Source organism: Schistocerca americana, chromosome 2, assembly GCF_021461395.2.
Source record: "Schistocerca americana isolate TAMUIC-IGC-003095 chromosome 2, iqSchAmer2.1, whole genome shotgun sequence".
Lineage (NCBI taxonomy): Eukaryota > Metazoa > Arthropoda > Insecta > Orthoptera > Acrididae > Schistocerca > Schistocerca americana.
The window spans coordinates 772,950,139-772,970,394 of record NC_060120.1 but is presented as its reverse complement, the minus strand read 5'-3'; the positions used below and the strand labels follow the sequence as shown (position 1 = coordinate 772,970,394).

General features: G+C 41.5%; 1 protein-coding gene across 5 annotated transcripts in view; it reads right to left on the bottom strand.

The window, feature by feature from the left end:
* The window catches only part of LOC124595158 (sodium bicarbonate cotransporter 3), a 976,895-nt gene that overhangs the window by 202,550 nt on the left and 754,089 nt on the right, over window positions 1-20,256 (bottom strand). For all 5 annotated transcript variants that reach the window (XM_047133764.1, XM_047133766.1, XM_047133768.1 and 2 more), the window contains 2 exons: window positions 19,278-19,497; window positions 14,796-14,925 (listed from right to left, as the gene is read on the bottom strand). In XM_047133764.1, the coding sequence (XP_046989720.1) occupies window positions 14,796-14,925; window positions 19,278-19,497 (350 nt within the window). The remainder of the gene's footprint in view (window positions 1-14,795; window positions 14,926-19,277; window positions 19,498-20,256) is intronic.

Below are 20,256 nucleotides of genomic sequence, written 5' to 3'. Positions count from 1 at the left end.
TAGCGCCCAGAAATGACTACTGAGCTATGGAGGCGTACAATAAGTTATACATAAGACCCAAGATTTAAAATGTAAAAGAAGTAACAAGGTGCAAATCTGAATGAGTGAAAAGTGAATGAAGAAGAAATGCTCAGCCAGAACATTATGAGCACCTATCTAATAGGCGGTATGTCCACTTTTCTCACAGCAACAGTGGTGACATGCTGTGACATGAAAGCAATGAGATCTTAGTAGGTTGCTAGAGGGAGTTGGCATCACTTCTGTACACACAAGTCACCTAATTCCAATAAATTCTGGGGAGGAGAGTGACGAGCTCTGACACCACATTCAATCACACCCCAGATGTGTTCAATCAAGTTCAGATCTGGTGAACTGGGGATCCAGCACATCAATTGGAATTCACCACTGTGTTCTTTGAATCAGTCCATCACACTGCTGGCCTTGTCATGGCACATTATCTTGTTGAACAATATCACTGCCATCAGGAAACATGATCGTCACAAAGGGATGTATGTGGTATGCAACCAATGTATGACACTCCTTTGCTGTCATGCTGCCTTTCATGAGCTCCACTGGACCCATGGATGCCCACCTGAATATTCCCCAGAGCATAATGGAGCTGCCACCAGCTTGTATCCGTCCCGCAGTACAGGTGTCAAGGACCTGTTCCCCTGGAAGACAATGGGTTTGTGCCCTCCCATCGGCATGAAGAAGAAGGTGTCGGCATTCATCAGATGATGCAATGCTCTGCCAATGTCCAGTGCTGATTACCACATTCCCATTTCAGTCGTAGTTGCCAGTGTCATGGTGTTAACATTGCCACATGCATGGGTTGTGGGTTGTGGCTGTTCTGTTCTGTGTGCTACGTGTTGAGACACACTTGTACTGTGCCCAATTTAATGTCTGATGTTAGTTCCACCACAGTTCACTGACTCTCCTGTCTTACCAATCTGCCCCACCTATGAAGTCTGACATCTGTAATGAGGGTTGGCCAACCTATCCCATGATGTCTGGACGTGGTTTCACCTTCGTTTTGCCACATGTTGAAGACACTCACCACTGCACTCCTTGAACAACTGACAGGTCATGCAGTTTCTGAAATGCTCATGCCGAGCCTCTGGGCCATCACAGTCTGCCATTGATCAAAGTCAGATAGATCGGGCGCCTTGCCCATTCTACAAAAAGACAGCATGCTCACTGACATTACATCCACTGTGTGTGCCTCTTACTAGCAGTCATTCCTCACCATGTGATGCTGCTATCACCTGGATGGGTTTATATCAATAGTAGATCGGTGGTTACAATGTTCTGGCTGATCAGTGTAACATTTTCCTCCTCATACTATATTTTTCTTGACTTATTCCGTTTATCATTGCCATCTTGCCTCCACTTCCAGCTTTTCTTCACATCAATTACTATATTTCTTTCATTTTCATTTGCTTCTTGTTCTTTTCCTTTTGATTTCTGTATAATGCAGCAATTATTTTGTTTATTGGCTTCTTATGGTGTATGATTAGGTATACTTAGGAAATTGTGGCTTAGTTTGCCCAGCTGGATTAAACTGCAATATTAATATGTAATATCACTTATTGACCAAGAGCCCAAAACAATCCCCTCAGCCACTAAAGTTCACATGAAAAAAACAACAATGATGCAAAATACATGCTGGGTGCAGAAAGGAATCAGACAGTAAGTTAAAATTATGGTAGGGGATGTTGAATCCAGCAAAATCTGTCTGATAATCATAAGTCAGAAATGCACCATTGTGGAGATATGCTTGTAAAATGATAACAAAACAGTGGCAAGTGCATGGAAGCCTCCATCCACAAAGAAGAGCTTGCAATAATTTTCAAAGACACAGAAGTTTTTGCAACACATCAAGAATTTTCACATGGGTGCACTGACACTTGTTACAATAATGTTGTCATTCATTCAACATTTAGGTGACTCATGGTAGGTGAAGAAGCATATTAAGAACTCGAAGGTGAGTAAGCATTTGTTCTTAACTTGTTTAATTTTTTAACACATTGCATTTAACAGGTTTCTACAATGTATCACTCCCTATTAATACAAGATTTTATGTTTTTGACATGTGCATGCAGCTGAAATTATTGTCACTAAGACAGGCACACATTCCTATGTAAAAGTGGTATAACTGTGCAGTTCTGTAAAACATCTCTTCATGACAGTATTTGGAATCTAAAGAGAGTTTATTACACACAGGAAAAAACAGCACACACCAGACCACTCACATTCTTTTTTTTATGATATCCTCCTCTCCTCTGTTATTTCTTTTGATTTTCTTTACTTCACTTCATTTCCTTTGTTTTTTACTTATTATTGCATTACGTCAAAATCTTTTCATCACTCTTATTCTCCTCCATTCATAATTACAGTTCATTTCTGCTATCATAGATTAGATTAGTTTTTCGTTCCACAGATTCATGCTGAGGAGATCCTCGTGGATGTGGAACATGTCAATTTCTTTTCTTTTTTTTTCTTTTTTTTACTAATAGTATGAGTATATACAATACATAATTTGTTTCTATAAAAAATTCGTCAATGGAGTAGAAGGAGATGGCCACTAGTAAGTCTTTCAGGCTCTTTTTAAACTGATCTTTACTTGTAACTAAATTTTTTATGTTTGCTGGCAAATTATTGAAGGTGAGTGTTCCTGAGTAGTGGACCTGTTTTTGAACTAAAGTAAGTGCTTTTAAGTCCTTGTGCAGATAATTTTTGTTCCTGCTATTGCATGTATGAACTGAGCTGTTTGTTGGAAAAAAGAGACATATTATTTAGAACAAATTTCATTAAGGAGTAAATATACTGAGAGGCAGTAGTTAGTATACCCAGTTTTTTGAAGAGGTTTCTACAGGACATCCATGAATTTACTCCACAAATAATATGTATTACACACTTTTGGACTCTGAAAACTTTTGTTTGACTTAAAGAGTTACCCCAAAATATTATACCATATGACATTATGGAATGAAAGCAGGCAAAGTATGAAAATTTTTCATTTTTATGTCACCTATGTCTGTTAACACTCGAATTACAAATACAGATTTGTTAAGGCGTTTCTGCAGTTCTGTGGTGTGCTCCTCCCAACTGAATTTATTATCAGGAATTTAAGACTGTCAACCTCTTCTATCTGCTCTTCTTCATACTTTATGCATATGCTGGATGGAAACCTCTTACAGGTTCTGAATTGCATATAGTGAGTGAGTCTTTTCGAAGTTTAATGTCAGTGAGTTGGCTTTAAAGCATTTATTAACATCCATGAAAATATCATTAGCAGATCTTTCTAGAACTACACTCGACATACTATTTATTGCAACACTTGTGTCATCTGCAAACAAAATGAACTCTGCTTCTGGCAGTGTAACTGATGAAAGATCGTTGATCATACAATGTAGGCTTTCACGGCCGGTGTTGTCTTAAGTTAAAACTTCCGGGCTGAGAGGCCATGGTCAATGTATAAAATTTCCACCTGACGTTTCGTCTCCATCTGCGGCTACTGCCACTGAGGCTGCTGGTACTCTCGCATTTATAGAGCCACAGAAACAGGCTCGTTCCGCACTTCCTTCTTGTCCATGTTGTTTCATACAGCATGACAGGGCCGCGTGTCCAAAACGTTGGGCCACGTGTAATTCATGTAGGAAAAAAGGCCACATTGCTTCTGTGTGTCAGTCCCCTAAAGTTCCTGTCGACGAGGACAAGGCATCGGACATGGATGTTAACTGTGTGCTTTCTCAAGCAAATAAGTTGTTTGTTACTGTTCGTGTTCTGGATAAAGACATTTGCATGCAAGTGGACACTGGCTCTGCAGTAACTCTCATTAATTCTCGCACGTATTTAGAGTTGGGCTCCCCTCCCTTGTCTCCAGTTACGCACAATCTGAGAACTTATAATAAACACTGCCACTGCCTGCAAGTCTGTTGTTCGGCCCCTCACGTTTTATGTGGTGGATCATGCGGGTACTGAAAATCTGTTCGGTTATGATGCTTTCCAGTTGTTTGGGTTCTCCATTGATGATGATGTGCACCTCATATCTGAGGATATTCCGTATCAACAGCTGGATGGATTGTGTTCTGAATTCTCGTCCGTGTTCTCTGCTGGTCTGGGTCGTGGCAAGGATTTTGAAGCCCACATTACTCTTAAACCTACAGCTCGCCCTAAGTTTTTCCGGGCACGCCCTATTCCGATGGCGTTGCGTGCAACCTGTCAAGGCTGAGAGAGACAGGTTAACAGCTTCAGGGATTCTCCTTCCTGTTACCTCTAGCGAATGGGCATCGCCAATCGTGGTGGTTTCTAAACCAAACGGGAGTCTGCGATTGTGTGGCGATTTTAAAGCCACTGTCAATGCTCAGAGTCTCATTGACACTTATCCTCTTCCCCGTCCTGAGGAGTTATTTACCAAGCTCGCTGGGGGCCAGTTCATTTCCAAACTTGACTTATTGTCACGGGGGCCTCCACTGAGGAGCACCTTCGCAATTTGCGTTCATTATTTCGGGTTCTGCATTCGGCTGGGTTGAAGTGCAATCTGGACAAGTCACAGTTCTTCCAACCCTCTATTGTGTATCTTGGTTTCCACTTGTCCCGTGAGGGTATACGTCCTCTACGTCAGCACGTTTGGCCATTACCGCTCTACCCCGGCCGTCTACGGTCAAAGAACTTCAAGTGTTTCTAGGCAAGATTGCTTATTATCACAAATTCATTCCATCCGCGGCGGCGGTGGCTCATCCTCTGCATCAGCTGTTATGCAAAAACGTTCCTTTCTGTTGGTCCGACGAGTGTGAGCAGGCTTTTGTCCGCCTGAAGGCTCATTTGCAGTCGGCGCCTTGTCTTGCCACATTCTGTCCGGGTCAGCACTTGGATCTGGTGACTGACGCGTCACAGCATGGCCTCGGGGCTGTTCTCGCCCATCGGTATGAGGATGGGTCAGAACGACCCATCGCCTATGCTTCCAAGACCCTCAACGATGCCCAATGGCGTTACTCTCAAATCGAAAAGGAGGCGCTCGCTATCATTTATGCTCCAAAAAAGTTCAGCATTTTTTTGTATGGTTCTAAGTTTCACCTCATCACCGACCACAATCCGCTGGTCTCTCTGTTCAGCCCCTCGGCGTCGCTTCCGGATAAGGCAGCTCACCGCCTGCAACGTTGGGCCTTATACTTGTCTCGTTTTCACTATGAGATTCACTATCGCCCCACAGCCCAGCACGCCAACGCTGACGCGTTGTCGCGTTTGCCAATGGGCCTCGACCCGGTTTTCGATCGAGATGAACTACTATGTTTTCACATTGATGAGGAAGAACGTCATGCGGTCGAGGGTTTTCCGTTTACAGGTTCACAGGTCATGTCGGCTACTGCGCGGGACCTGGTCCTGCGTCAGGTGATCGGTTTTGTTCAACGGGGTTGGCCAGACAGGACAAAGGGCCGGGCATTGGATCCCCTTCGCAACTACCATGCCTTGCGCCTTCATCTGTCTGTTCGGGAGGGTGTTGTTCTTCTGGCCACGGATGGCGCATCTTCACGGGTTGTGTTGCCAGCTTCTCTTCGCAAAGATGTTCTCAAACTATTGCATGAAGGCCATTGGGGGATTTCTCAGACTAAGTCCCTGGCCCACAGGCATGTTTATTGGCCCGGTATCGATTCGGACATCACCCACATGGTTGCTGCGTGTGGTCAGTGTGCTCAACAATGGGCTGCACCCCGTACAATGCCCTCTCCGTGGCCTGATCCGGCGCAACCATGGGAACGGGTGCACGCTGAATTTGCCGGCCCCTTCCTCGGCACTTATTGGCTACTGTTGATTGACGCCTTCTCGAAGTTCCCGTTTGTTGTTCAATGTCCGTTGCCCACCACTGCGGCGACGACGCTGGCTTTGTCCAAAATCTTTGCGCTAGAAGGTCTTCCATCCACGATTGTCACGGACAACGGCCCTCAGTTCTCTTCGCAGGCCTTCCGTGATTTTTGTACTGGACAAGGGATTCATCATGTTACAGCACCGCCCTTCCATCCCCAATCGAATGGGGAGGTCGAGCGCCTTGTCCGCACTTTCAAAAGCCAGATGAAAAAATTCCTTACTGATTTTTCTACCGATGACGCTCTGTTGCAATTTCTGAGTTCTTATCGCTTCATGCCTCTGGGTGATCGCAGCCCTGCTGAACTCTTGCATGGCCACCAACCGCACACTCTACTGCACCTTCTTCACCCTGTCAGGCCTAGTACTGTGTCCCCTAGTGCAGGAAAATACTCGGTGGGCGCCGACGTGTGGGCACGAGGGTATGGATCTCGCCCTAAATGGATTCCAGGGGTCGTCAAGGCTGATCGCGGCCGCCGGCTTTGTGAAATACATACGGACAACGGCACAGTTGTTCGCCATTACGACCAGATGCGCCCACGAGTGGTGGCCACGCCGGTGCCACCGCCCCTTCTTTCGCCTCCACCAGCCCGAGAAGCCAGTCCTGTCGCTGCTGCCGATCTCCTGTGCGTGTTGCTGCAGCCAACGTCGCTGCCGCTTCCGAGTACGCCGGAACCGGCCCCAGTCGCGACGCCACCTTCTCCGGGACCCATCTCGCTGGAGCACAACCCCAGGTCCACGACACCTATGGATGCTGCTCCGGAGTTTTCACACATCATCTCGTCCAGGAGGCACATTCCACGCACAAGCTTCCGTCCTGGACATTTTCGACCATATTCCCATGTTTCTCCGCGGGATCTTCTCGGGGTCTCCCAAGAGGCCATGGATGTCTCCGCACTGTCTGTGTCTCCAAGGCAGTGAGTGTCTTTTTTTTTCAAAGGGGGAAAAGTGTTGTGAAAGTGCCACGAGATTTAAAAGTGCCGCTACATCAGTACGCGAACATGGCGATAGAGGCGCTCCGCAGCTCGGCTGAGCGCGGGAGCGCCACCTAGCTATGAACAGCGCCAGCCGCATGTCACGGCACGGCAGTTGAGTGACAGATACGGAGTTGGTAGCATGAAACTCACTAGTGTTTCTACGTTTGTATATCCACGCAAATTATTAGTGAATTAAAGGTTATAACAGTATGTGGCATCACTTCTTTTAAAAACATCATCAGTACTTGGTCTCTCACAGCACTGACATATGTCAAGGCCATTAAAAGAAGTTCAGTTGCTTCCTGTTACCTAGGCCACAAACAATGGAGTTCCTGAATCAAGTGACATGTGATACGAAAACTCTCGTACACAAAGGCACAGCGATAAATCTTTTAGCCTATTCATATGCCTGCCACAACATTTCTCAAATAATTTTCAGAGTCATAACTAAAGGAACTGTAAATGTTTTTATGCTGCTTTCTCAGTGTTGTATGACTGCATTACAGATACTGTGAATTATTGGATATACTACTATAATATTACTGGATCAGCAGAAGTATATTAATGAGAAACATATCAACAAAAGCTCTGAAAAACTGTGTTTCAACACAAGAAGTGAAAACATTTATCCATCAACACTTCAATACAATGATGTTAGGGATGTTGTAATGCTCTGAACATCAGGTGAATGTTCAAATATCTGTTCATGCATTTCGCCATATACGTCAAATATTCAGCTGAAAAGATAAAAATCTAATAATGACAGGTTAAGCTTATTAAGAAGAAATTCTGACATTTTCAACCAATTGTAGAAAACTCAAGTGTACCACATGCACTTGATGGACTGGGGCAAAAGTACCAAATGTAAATAAATCTGTGTGTCTTCTGTGTCTTCCTGGACTTATACTCTTATTTTCTGAATTTCAAATTCTAAAATGTCACAGAGTTATACGAGATAAATATAAATACTGGAGAAACTAACTGAAAAATTAGAAGAGTGCAACCAACAGAAAATACAGTATTAGCACTAGTAGGGGACGCAAAGGATACATACAAGAATCTCGCTTGACCTGTTACTCATATTAAAACGACACCAGAGAACCTTCAGCAGCATCGTGAGTTTGGGCACCTATGTGGTTGTTCATACCTGCTGTTACAAGCATGTATGCATTATACATCAATGAGCCATAGGTTAGTGCTTTTTATTTCAGGAAGGAAGAGGTTACATTTTCAATAAATATGACACTATAAAATATATTGAAAAAATTATCATTCTGAAACAGTATAAAAGTCTGAAGTTCACCATAAATATGACTGTTGTATGTGTATGTTAGAATTACATGAAAGATGTAAGAAAAATCTAGTTTCCAATAATAATGCATGCAACATCTATAAGAAAAACTTTTTTCCTTCTTTTTTTTTCCTCTGACCTTTATGGAACCAAGTCATCATGTGAATGAACAGACATTGAACATTAACTTTTCCTAAGGAATGTCTTGGCAACAGCTGGATTTTTTTATGCTCTTCAGTAACCACCAATAAAATAGATTATTTCTCAGTTTAATCTTTTGTTAGAGTGGTATTTCAATCTTGGAGGCATTTTATACATCTTCCCACACACAGTTTCCCTATTGTAATCATAATAATTCATGCTGAAAAGTCTTCGTGAAGGAAGTTTGTCTTAATAGAATATCATATGAAGAAAGTTTTTGTACCAAAGATTACCAAACACAAGAATATGAAGTATTAAAAAAATATCACTTAGGGAGATTGTATGTCTTCAGCTGACGGTTTTTTTCTTCCTCTTCTTCGCATCCATCTGCCCATGGCGTAACTTGCAACATACTTTCCTTGCCTTGACTTACCTGTTGTTAGATTGTCATGATCATCATCTTCGTCATGTAACAATGGAGTCATCATTTCAGGAACTGAGAACCAGATATGAGTGGATTCTTTTTTTCTGTAACCTTACTGAGCTCCAGATCAGTATCTTGACAATTTATCAGTTGACTCATTAATAGTGAATCAAGATAAGCTCCCAGTATCACAAACAATATGCCGTTATACTGTTATTCGGAAATGCTGCCTGTTAACTCAAAAAGTTCTCAATAGTCACTGTTTGTGTGTGTTTGTGTGTGTGTGTGTGTGTGTGTGTGTGTGTGTGTGTGTGTGTGTGTGTGCGTGTGTGTGGTGGGAGGGGGTAAAAATTTTAAAAAAATCACACTGTTTGTGCTTTCCCGTGAAGATTATGAGATTTCAGGGACCACCTGGAACTGCTCTTTCCTTACCAAGTTCCTATTATTGCCATCCTATCACACTTTTTAACACCTGTGTGAGCTGAAAGTAGCTTTCCATTTCAGCGGAAAACTTAGTTTTAACAGTCATTACGGCTATATTTGTGCTTTATTTCTGTGTGTCTTGTTCATTTCAATTTACTTGTAAGACTTTGAAAACAAGTATAATTTATTACCACTTTTCAGAATCATACATGAAAGCTTCTGTACTAAATATTTATATGTAAAACCTCATTTTTAACCAACCTTTCCCCTAACAACAGCTTCACAGAAGCAGGGAATAAAAATGTGTAAATACCTTTTTCTTGCTGCTGCTGCTACACTTATCACTAATACTGGTCTTTGCTGTATGAATATGAATGACTTTCTAAGTTGTCATTATCAGCATTACTTTCACTGGTTCATGTTGAATCATCTGTTCTTGATCTACCAGGCTGATGAGTGGCATTTCTTCACACGTACATCTTCTCCTGGCAGTTCCCAAGGGAATGGACTTCAGTGATCTTTCTCCCTAGTGGTTTAGTTTTTGATCTACACCACCAGTGGAGGCCCATTATCATTTTTGACAAGCAAGCATTATGACAGCCTTATCATCCTTTTCTCATCTGTTCCAAAGGATGTCTCATCTATGCCTAAGAGATCATCCACAATTTCCACAAAAGATCTCTCTTTCCTTTTGTTTTGTCTGCAATTCTAATCAAAGATTTCTGTAAGCAATTCCATAAATTATAGACTTTGAATAACTCGTTAACATCGTGGTCATTTCTTCTTGCAGGAATCTACGCTTTTTGCCAAATATGGAAGCTTTTAGAATCAACTGTTCTGTGATTTCCTTTGTTGTAAACCATAAAAGCCAAAAAAATTGCTTGACAGTTTGTTAGAAGTTTGAAACAAGAACTGTAAAACGACTGAAGCCAAACAATATTTTTGGTTACAAAATAAATAACCCAAGCATATAACATTATTAAAAAATTATGTTATAAAATAAATTCATCAAATAATAATACTAATACAGGGTGTATACGCGGACAAGGAAAAAAAATTCCCGGATTTTTCCCGGATCTCCCGGTTAAAAATACATTTTCTCCCGGGTGAAAATACACTTTTTCTTGTTAAATGACAGTATACTTTCCGTCGGAACAGTAAAACTTCTCAATCGTTTGAATGGATATGGTTTTATACAGGAGCATAGAATTTATCGGCACTTTAGAAAACGTAACTCAGAGGGGAAAAAACACGTTTTGGAAAGATCTTTGATGTGCAGTGACATGTACGCCGCATATGTTCGTATTACGAAAGTATAAATTCGAATTCCACCAACAGGAAAAGTTAATGGTTTAAGTTAATATACATAGTGTTGCTACACAAAAAGCAAAGCTTCCGCATATAGTATTTGTCTCTAAGATTAATAAGCTACAAGAGAAGCTAAGCTTTCACATATAATGTTGATCTGTTTAGCGCATGTTACACTTTAAGATACATCACACAAATACGCCAGTAAAATTTTTAATACAGACATAAACCTCTGATCTTTTGGGCTCGAAATTCTTCTAAGTGGCTCTTCATCAAAGAGTTAATTTTTTAATGAGAGTAAACGCTCTGTGGTTTAAGAAATTCGTCGTACATTCTTGCACATAGTTCATCTTGCGTAAAAGGAAATTTACTTTGAAAATAACGCTTTTCGAACTACAATTCGCAATATTTTCCAGCGACCTGTTAGATTCATTTCAGCATTTGCTAGAGAGCGCCAGATAAGACGCGTCACCGCGCTTGCGCAGCTACGGTGAGGTAGAAAGTCCGTATGTTAGTACGTGTAAAACATTAAAAGATCTTACTTACATTATGTCATAAAATAAACAAAACATCAGATGATACTCGAAGAGCGTCGGAATTTCGTGAACCATACTAACATGGGTAGTTTGCCTTAAAGCGCACATTCGTATGATTCTCAATGACGTAGGTCTCGACCTGATATTAAGCTTTTCGGTGTGGCTTTCGCGACGTAAATTTTCGTGGAGTACCTATACTGTATTATCTCATGTTTGGTTCTTTATTATGGCATTATGCCATACGTGCTAGAAGATCAAAACGTGCACTTGAAATGCAGCGAACAGTTGAAACTAGCCAATAGTGTGGAATTAACACTTCGCTTCAAATAAATTTACTGCATCAGCAGGAAAGCTTCATAAAAGCCAAATTTCTTTAGCACACCAACAAAAATAACTTTATTGTTCTGCAAGGCGATTAATGCTTGTCTGTCAAAAAGGTGGAAATAAAATCAAATCTGAAACTAGTAACATATTTTAGCCTTCCGTAATTATGTGAATGTATTTTAATTCACTTGATAGCTCTCAGCCACAGAAATCCGTCTTGTTTTCGTTTGACGTGAGAGCAGTAAACGAACAGGAAACATAAAAATCACTAAATGTAAACACGGGTCACGTGGAGACCGCCCACCCCCCACTATAACTCATACTGCTCTGCGCATCAGAACGTCAAAAATTAAAAAAAAAAAGACTTTTCAAAAATAAGTTCATTTTGTAGCGCACACTTTCTAAAGAGCCTTATACATAAAACACATATCTTCCAGGAAATGTTAAGACATTTTATTTGGTCTTAAGTGTCCCGAAGTGCAGTGCCACGCCTCTTCAAACAACATTCTTATACCGCACGTCACTGTATTTCGCTCTGTGGAACTCAAACGTGTATATTTTGTATTTTGTAATGGATGTCATCAAACTATTTCAGGGCAGTGGAAATAGAAAATGTCCTGTAGTGCCTCTCCTGCTCCCAGTCTGCCGTTTTGACATCTTGTCCCTCGCTTTAAAAAAAAAGCTCGCAATTAATACTGGATGGGATTACTTGTAACCGGGAGAACAAGAACTGTTCAGAAAATCTGCACTCTTTATTGCCTGTTAGCTAATAACTTGCTGTTTTGTGTGATATAAAATTAAACATAGGATACCTAAAACCAGTAAAGACAAGAGACAGGCAAGACAGTACACATTTCTTCAATCCTTAGGTCCTAGAGATTTTTCTGTCTGAAGCTACAGCTTTACATGGCGTGCTTTCCGTTTTGCGAAAGAACTATTACCTCATCAAAGCCCGTCAAACGTTTTGCCACATGAAAAATGGAAATGTCCTCGTCTAACACTGAAAAATCTGTTAATACAAACAGTACCCAAGACTGGTGCGGTTTCTCGATCTGATTACGTCTATTTTGTCGCTGTGTGCTGGATAAAACTAAATAGGCCTTTCTAATACTGCAACAATTGTAACACACACCACATGAGCGAGACTGTTTTAGCAATAATGATAATCTTTATAGTACGACAACATAATTCACAAAGTGCCAATACGAAATACCTATGTGGCCTACTATAGTCAAAAAGCTTTATGTTAGGATATAGTTTCACATTCATTCGTACGCTCCAATTTCTCATGCACGAGATCGAAAAGTAGTAGAACGAAATTTTTGTATAAATTTGGAATCCACATATTCTTCCATAATTTGTGTGATGTCCCCGTTTCTCCTTCTTCTTTGTTCTAACAAACAATCTTGTCATCATTAATTCTGTAACTATTCCTACCACTGTCAAAACTCATTCTCCGGTTAACTTTACTAACCCTGCCATAATCAGCGGTTTAGTTATCCAGCGATTATTCTCCGGTTAGGCGTTATTACGTGTTCGTACAATGCGTTTTCAGTGCTACTCCCAGAAGGGAACGTAAGCGGCTGCTAGCCGGGAAAATATCCTGTCTAGTGCAGCGATCTGGCCAAATTTTTTTTGTGAGAATTTCACTTTCTTGGATACACCGTGAAGATAATACGTAATCTTTCTTGCCCGTTATTCCTGTTAGTTGTTTATTTCCACTCTGATAGTCTGAATCTATGGATTTCGCTGGTAATTATAACAACGCTGAACATCTGCAAACCAAATCAACCACATAAACAAGCAGCAGTTGGCATTCACCGGTTCGGCTTTATTCCGCTCAGTTCGTACAGCCCCGTCCCGTTTTGTCTGCAGTCAAGTTCATTTCTAGATGCGCAGAGACACCACGTACACTATGCACGCATTCAAAAATCAACTTATAATTCATTCAGAAATCAACTTAGAGTGTGTTCAAAAATGTCCAAAAAACAGCAGGGGTGCGACTCAAAATCATGTGAATAATCGATAGAACTACGTGCGCTTGAATGCTAGGTGCATGGTGAAACAAGTTTTTGTTTTCCTCAAGAATATGAATTTGCCCCATCCTCCCGAAATTGCCGCCAGGTTCAGATACCCCGGTTGGCCTCCCCCCCCCCCCACCCGACCACGCTAGATCCAAGCCTGCTGCGCACGCGTGAATCTGGCATCTTGGCCGCGCCAGTAAATTTTTCCGGGTACCCCATGTGGCTGGTCGCTGCTACTGCTGCTTACACAGCCAACAGCCACAATTCTTTAGCCAGAAGAGGGAGAAGGTATTACTCATACAAGACTCAACTGCGCGTGTGCATGAGCCCGCTCGTAACTGCTTAAATGAATCTAATATGAACAGTTGTGACGTCACGCTCACGGAGGCAATTTGTTGTTTTGAAGTATTGCATAGTCTTCCTAAGGCCTTTGGCACATTTCACTGCTGGCAGACGCTTGTATGTGCACTGTGTTATTTTATATTGGCATTTCCTTTGCAATTTAAGTTTTATTTTCGTTTTTTCTGTCGTTCATATTTTAATGCTGCAGTATTATTCTGCAGTAGCGGGATACAGTAATATCCTTTCTCAGAGTATAGGTTCTTCGCAATCAAAATTACAAAAATTTAACTGAAAACTAAAACAATGAAAAATTCCCGGGTTTTTCCCAGATCTCCCGCTTGGCCCGGGTCGTATACACCCTGTAATAATAAAATCACAATTCTAATAGTACCAGTGTTAAGTTTACCTAGTGATATTAATGGAAAAAACATGTAATATCATCTGCATGGGAAACATTTGGTGTTTTTCATATTGATTTAACGATCATATGCTTCTGGAAATAAAGATTACATGTTAATTAAATAAATGAAAGCTCTCATTAATGTCTAGTAATATTGTCTGAAGGTGACTGCATGTGGCATAATTTTTAAAAACCTGAAAAAAGACCTTCCTGGTGAATATTTTGGAACATCATGGTCATTGGGCATCACTTTGCAGTTGTTTTGTTTGAACTACAATTTTGGACATATAATTTTGTTGTTGTCTGGAACAAAACTGGGGGGAGAGAGATGAACTATAAGAAAGTTGAAACACATGGGCCAGCCTAGTATACAATAAGAAAAAATTTCACCACTGTAGCAGCAACTACTTAATAATATAAAACAGAGAAGCATAATGTCATTATCTTCATTGTGTCCATCAAAGGTATGACTGTTATTGGCTTCCCTTCATGTAAGCTTCCTGAAAATAACTGCAATGATTGCATATACACTTACTGCAACGACAAAAATGTCTGTAATCTTGCGTGACTTTCTTAAAAGTAATTTTATATATCACAACACAAATTTTACCAAGTGGTTATTTTTGGGACATTACAATACTTACAGGCAAAAATAAAAGTTTTGTAAGCCTACAGAAACAATATAGGACATAAATTTCAATGCTGAAGAACTGTCATTAAACTAAGGAAGAGATGCTTACTTTTGGAAGAGGAGTGATTTCTGCCAATTTCTGCTAGAGAACGAATAATTGGGAGGCGTGACATATTGGTTGCATTCTCCTTGCGACGCTCGTGCTGATGCCTATGTCGTCGGAGAAGTACTTCCCTCACCTTTAAGAGCACAGGGTTAAACATTCAGATTAGGTGAAAACACTATTTCATCAGAAGTAACTAAACATATGCAAAGTACAAAATCAGTTCCAGCAAGAGAAATACCTGACCATTTGAGCATCTCACCCCCACCCCCATTTGCACTAGACATTTCCTTACCATATAATAAAGAATTAAATGTTGTAACACACACACATACACACACACACACACACACACACACACACACACACACCTCAAATTAAATTCCCCGTGCCAAGAATCAGCTACAAAGGAAAGGACTGCGGCCCCCGCCCCAAAAAAAAATCACCTAATATTATTCTGGACTGGAACAACTGAACAACATCCTTTGCCAGGTGTCAAATCACTTCTCATCAGGCCCTGGAATGTGGGAAATCCTACTCAAGCTCCTTCCTACCCCTCCTAAAATGGTGTTCCATTGCCCACCCAACCTATGAAACATCCTAATCGTCTCCTACACTGCTTCCACAGCCAACCTCTGGTCACAGGGATTATATCTCTGTGACAGACCAAGGTACAAGACTTGCCAATCTACCCACCCAATACTTACTACTCCAGTCTTGTCATGGCTTACCCTACCCCATCAGAGTACAAATCACATGTGAAAGCAGCCACAGCATATATCAAGTTCTCTGCAAACAATGACAGTTTTATATGTCGACAGTGTAGGAAAAGATTCTGTAGATTGCTACTTACCTTAAAGAAAACAAATCAAGATGCATACAGGCACAATTAAAGGACACTAACATAGAGCTTTTGGCCACAGCTTTCATCAGCAAAAGAGAAACACACACCATTCATGTCCCCCAGACCCATCCCACAAATAGATGTCCCATGCCATTTCCCCTCACACCCCCAATCCTGCAACCCCCCCCCCCCCCCCCCCCCAATAACCAGGCCTCCTTTGTCACCCAGTACCAACCCAGACTGGAACAACCAAAGCACATCTTTCGACAGGGCTCTGAATACATTTCATGCCCTGAAACGAGGGATATCCAACCAAAGATCCTTCCCAGCCTTCCTGAAATGGTGTTCTGTTGTACAACCAACCTCCATAACGTCTTAGTCCATCGCTAAGCCACTCCCAATACTAACCAACCCCTCGCCACAAGGAAGACCCAGGTGCAAGACCTGCCCACTACACCCACCCAGCACTTATTAGAGTCCTGTCATGGATTTGTCGTACCCCATTAGGGGCCAGCCCACCTTTGAAAGCAGCAACATCATTTACCAGCTCTGCCAAGAGCAAAGAAGACCACTCTGTGCCACAACATGCAACTGAACATAACATGCCTGGTTTCAGTAGCTGTTTCACTACCTGAGCCATCTGGATCCTCCTTCCATCACCAGGTTTCCAGAACGGCACAGGTGGGAACTATCCTTACAAGATATTCTGCACCCCCTTAATAATCCCGGCCTCAACCTATGGTAACATACTGTCCCCACAACCTACACCCATCCCCTCTGTTCTATCATCTTTTCCCCATTATTGTCTTTGTTTGCCACCCTCTGCCAATGCACACACCCATCTCCCCCCCCCCCTCCTCCTCTCCTTTTTTTGCTTCTTTTTTCCTCAGCTCCCTGCCCCACAACCTCCTGACACTGCATTTGTAGACATTCTAGACCTTGCACACTCTGCCAGACTCCCCCCACCTATACAGTATTATCCTTTCCTCTTCTCCTTCTCCACACCATCCACATTGTTTCTTGCATCCCACATTGTAGTTGCATTCCATTCCACGCTGCCAGAGTTGGCATTCATGTGTGTGTGTGTGTGTGTGTGTGTGTGTGTGTGTGTGTGTGTGTGTGTGTGTGTGTGTGTGTGTGAGAGAGAGAGAGAGAGAGAGAGAGAGAGAGAGAGAGAGAGAGAGAGAGGGGGGGGGGGGGGGGTGTTCACTTATGTGTGTATGAAGAGCGTATGTTTCTCTTTTGCTGATGGAGGCTGTGGCCAAAAGCTTTAGGTAAATTTCTTTTAATTGTGCCTATCTGGAACTTAATATGTCTTCTTTATGATAACTAGTAATCTATCTTTTCCTACGTTGTTGATATTCCCACCTGGAGTTTTCATTGTTTAGTTTTTTTAAGTCGGTATGACTGCCAACCAGCTGTCCACCAGCATGAATGGCCACTGTGAAACTGTTGCCAAGAATAAAGCTGAACCCTGGTGGCACGACATGCAGTCGAGCACAACATGCTCAATTCCAATAGTTGTTTCATAACCTGGACCATCTGGACCCTCCCCTCCACCACCAGTTTCTCTGAACTATGCAGATGGGAATTATCCTTAATACACACCATCTGCTCCCGTATTCATTCTGGCATCAATCTCAGGTAACCGAGTGTCCCCACACCCTCCACCCAACAGTTTCCCCTTACTCTATTCTTCATGTCCCTACATCACCATCAGCATACACAGCTCTCCACTGGCACATACAATTATGCATCACGTGGCTAGACGCCCTTCCCTCCCACATTCCAAGCCAGAAAACTGGCTGCCTCCCTCTGTGCCACTTGCCACCCATCCTCAATCCCTATCCTACCTCCTGCCTTCTCCTCCCTCTAACCTCCCCACCCAACGCTACCCCCACCACAACCAGTCCAACTGCCAAAATGCGACACTGGCGCTGTTAGTCCAGTTGGTTCCTTTTAGGGGCATATGTGTGTAGGTGGGCATGTGTATGTGTGCATAGGTGTGTTTTCTATGTGTATCTTACTCTAGCTCATAAAAGGATTACTCTGATAGCTAGAAAGCTTTCTTTCTTTTTGTATGTGCCTAGCGACAGTTCAATGCTTCTTTCAGTGAGTGGTCTCCTTTAATCCAGAAATATGTCTTTTGTATGGTGTACATATGCCTATGAAACAAAACTCATTTCAAGAGTCAGGGGGAAAAAGTGCCCCTTTACAGTAAGACAATGAAACAGTTGTCCGAAAGTTAATTAAATGACGAATTCAACAAAGATTATTATGCTCAACAGTGACAAAATAATGCTTAACAGAATAAATTTGAAGATTCACAGTATCTTTAAGTACTGGATGAATAAAACATGCCCATTTCACATGGCAAAACAAATAACTAATATTATACTTTCAAACACGATGTTATGTAAGAAAACATATTGTGTGATCATCACAATCAGCTATCGCCAAGTATAAACTGCTTGCATTTGTTACGTAATTTGGCTCTTACAGTAATGGTTTGAAATCTACATAATACCACTTTGATTTATTTGAAAGCATGCATGCTACTCACATTTAATGATTCAGGTTCTCAAACTACAGTACTTACATTGATTTCAAAAGATATTCTCTTCACCTCTTGCCTTTTAGTTGGGGTGAGCAATCAGCAGGGAAGTAAACAAAACTGAAAATGTTGATAAGATGTTGAGCTGGTACACCATATTTAGCAGGACCAATACAGTCATTCAGAGGTGGTGTGTGTGTGTGTGTGTGTGTGTGTGTGTGTGTGTGTGTGTGTGTGTGTGTACATGCGCTACACTTGTTAGCTTTGAAAAAGGAAATATTAGCAACATTTTCAGTCTTGTTTATGTGACTACTTGCAGCTTAACATCTCAACTATATAGCGAGTTGATATCTTTACTCCTTCCATGATTTTTATTTCATCCAGGACTTCCCATTACCAAATTTATCTTTACACATTTTTGTTTTTACATCAGACAATGGTGTCTAACAGGCAACTCTTAAAATGTTGCACATAAGACATCCCACAGTACTTACTCCTCATCTTACTGACTGCTACAGATACAATGGCTTGAAGCAAACCTTAGCAACTGTCATCACTTTGGCAGCTTACATATAAGATGTCTATAACTTGACTGTGTGTTGTAAGTGACTGCAGTAAGTGAATGTACAAGATAACGTTGTGTTTGTGTTGTGTGTAGTGGAAGAAAGGAAAGCCTCCTCTTCTTGAATAGCATCAAGGGAGCTGCCAAGCTCAACTGTAAATCCATTTGATGATTCATCATCAACAGCATGGTGTCACATGAGCTACTGTGGAAGGGTTTGGAACTTAACTTTGTAAATCAGGGCAACGTTTGGTGAACATTAATGTTATGCCATTATCTTTTCTTCCTGTGTCAGTTATATACTTACAATAATATTTCTTTCATCATCAGGTTTCAAACCAGGCACCATCAAATCAAAGCACCCCCAACCTCTGCTTTGGAGGCAGGTATGATATTGACAGAATACAAATAGCTACCTTCTGGGTACAATATTATTAGAGAGCTAGCAAAAGAAAGACTTCTGAATGTGTCGTGTTAATGCATTATATGTACAACAATCAATGCTGGAGTGAATTTTAAGATATTTACCTTGTCTCTGCTTTCCAATGGTAAGGCATCAGAACTGATCATATTGTCTAGCACAAGATCAACAACCTGTTCCAAAGATGCTGCTTCCATGTCAAGCATCACAGTGCCATTGAGTAAGAGAGAACGGAGTTCAAAGAGTGAGTGCAAAGAGAGAGTAGCAACATGTGGCTTAGACCATCGATTTCCACCTTCTTCTACATCTTCTTCAAACTTTATCCATCTGGAAAAGAAACATGAAACTTTGTTACATTTGCTTTAGACGTTTGTTTAATGTAGTTTCTTCAAAAACATTTAATCATTCACTACATTTTAACCATTCACTCTCTAGTGCCGAGTTGAGTCACAGATACAAATGTCCTCAAAACCGCACCATTATTAAGTTCTGTTATGACTGGCCCTTTGGCATTAACACAAAAAATGGTTCAAATGGCTCTGAGCACTATGGGACTTAACATCTAAGGTCATCAGTCCTCTAGAACATAGAACTACTTAAACCTAACTAACCTAAGGACATCACACACACCCATGCCCGAGGCAGGATTTGAACCTGCGACTGTAGCGGTCGCGCGGTTCCAGACTGGAGCGCCTAGAACCACTCGGCCACAAAGGCCAGCGGCATTAACACACAAAAATTTGAAATGCATGACCATATTAAGACAACATTAACATCAGATGCTCCAAGACATGAAACATTTTCGATAGGACAGACATTTGGTGAGTTTGTCAGATGCAGGCACTCAATGGTATTCATAACTGGGCATTTTTGATTACTGTACTACTTATTACCACCCCTCCCTCCCAAAATTGCAAAGGACACAGTGAGCCAGCAGTAATACTGATACAGTCTTCATTTTTCATGGCGTCATCTGTAACTACACATCCCAGGGAGACCCATAGAGACCTCTCCTACGACATAATAATATGATAAATGGTTTATGCATCTCAAACATATATTCTCCACAGAAATTACCACTGATGT